Source organism: Olea europaea, unplaced genomic scaffold (assembly GCF_002742605.1).
Source record: "Olea europaea var. sylvestris unplaced genomic scaffold, O_europaea_v1 scaffold2408, whole genome shotgun sequence".
Lineage (NCBI taxonomy): Eukaryota > Viridiplantae > Streptophyta > Magnoliopsida > Lamiales > Oleaceae > Olea > Olea europaea.
This window is the reverse complement of record NW_019242246.1, coordinates 1-1,260: the sequence shown is the minus strand read 5'-3', so window position 1 is coordinate 1,260 and position 1,260 is coordinate 1. Positions and strand designations below refer to the sequence as shown.

At 39.4% G+C, this 1,260-nt stretch overlaps 1 protein-coding gene across 1 annotated transcript in view; it reads right to left on the bottom strand.

Annotated features, from left to right (window-relative positions):
* The window catches only part of LOC111381956 (pentatricopeptide repeat-containing protein At5g61990, mitochondrial-like), a gene marked incomplete at its 5' end in the record, with an annotated part of 11,232 nt that extends 9,978 nt beyond the window's left edge, over nucleotides 1–1,254 (bottom strand). The window contains one exon of the mRNA XM_023005799.1: nucleotides 6–1,254. Coding sequence (XP_022861567.1) covers nucleotides 6–1,254 — 1,249 coding nt within the window. The remainder of the gene's footprint in view (nucleotides 1–5) is intronic.
* Nucleotides 1,255–1,260: the final 6 nt, after the last annotated feature.

Here is a 1,260-nt window from a genome sequence, read left to right as displayed (position 1 = left end):
GATACCCTTCTGGCACATTTCATCATGAAGCCTGAAAGCCTCTAGCATATTACATTGCTTAGAGAAACCAGAAATTAGCGAAGTATAAGTATAAACATCAGGTACTATCCCCTTATCACACAAGTCAGAGAAAACTCTCATTGCTTCTAGCAATTTTCCATTCTTTGAGAGGCCATTTATAAGTGTACTGTAAAGCTGCACATCTGGAAGCAGTTTTCGTTCAAGCATGCATCTAAATATATAGAAGGCCTGCGTTATGTTCCCATGTTTGCAGTGGCCATAAATCATGGAAGTATAGATGTAAGGATTTAGATTTATTCCTCGATCAAGCATTTCCATGAAATATCTTTCTGCAACATGCATTTCCCCGGCCTCACTATAGCCAGAAATCAACGCTCCAAAGGTGTAGGCATTCGGAGCTAATCCCCTCTTCCCCATTTCAATAAGACAATTTCTAGCTTCTTCCATCCTTTTCGATTTGCAAAGGCCAATTATTATTGAATTATAGCAGAAAACATCAGGCAAAATTCCATTTTGCCACATATCCTCCAAAATTTTTATTGCCTCTTCAAATTTACCATCCTGCACATAACCTTTTATGATGGTCGTGCAAATAACAGAATTAGGTTTGATACCTTCTGAGATCATTTTCTCCAACAAAAGATTAGCCTGTTGGTGATCTCCTGAGCGGCTTAACTCGTTGATTATAGCACCGAAGGTGTATGCAGAAGGTGCCAAGTTTCTTTCTTTCATCTCAATCAAGAGTTCACTAACTTTGTCCATATTACTCTCTCGACTATACCCCTCAATCAAATAATTAAATGTCTTGTTTTCAGGATGCATTCCCAGTTCGAGCATCTCATGCATGAGATCTACTGCTTTCTCCATCTGACCAAATTTGCAAAGCCCTTTTATGATAGTGTTAAAGGTCACCACATTTAACTTAATTCCATATGCAGCCATTGTATCCTTGATTCGGAAAGCCTCATCTACATTCCCCTCTTTCATGAACCCATCAATCAATGCAGTATAGGCAACATGGTCGGGATTTTGACCAATTTTATACATCTCTTCCAAAATCAATTTCGCCTCCTTGGACCTCTTCTCTTTGCAAAACCCATCAATAAGTATTGAGCACGTGTAGCTATCTGGACCCAATCCCATCTCAAGCATACTCTTCTTCAACTCCAAAGCTTCATCAACAGCCCCTCTGCCACACAACCCTCTAATAACTACATTATAGGTAACTGTATTCGGACT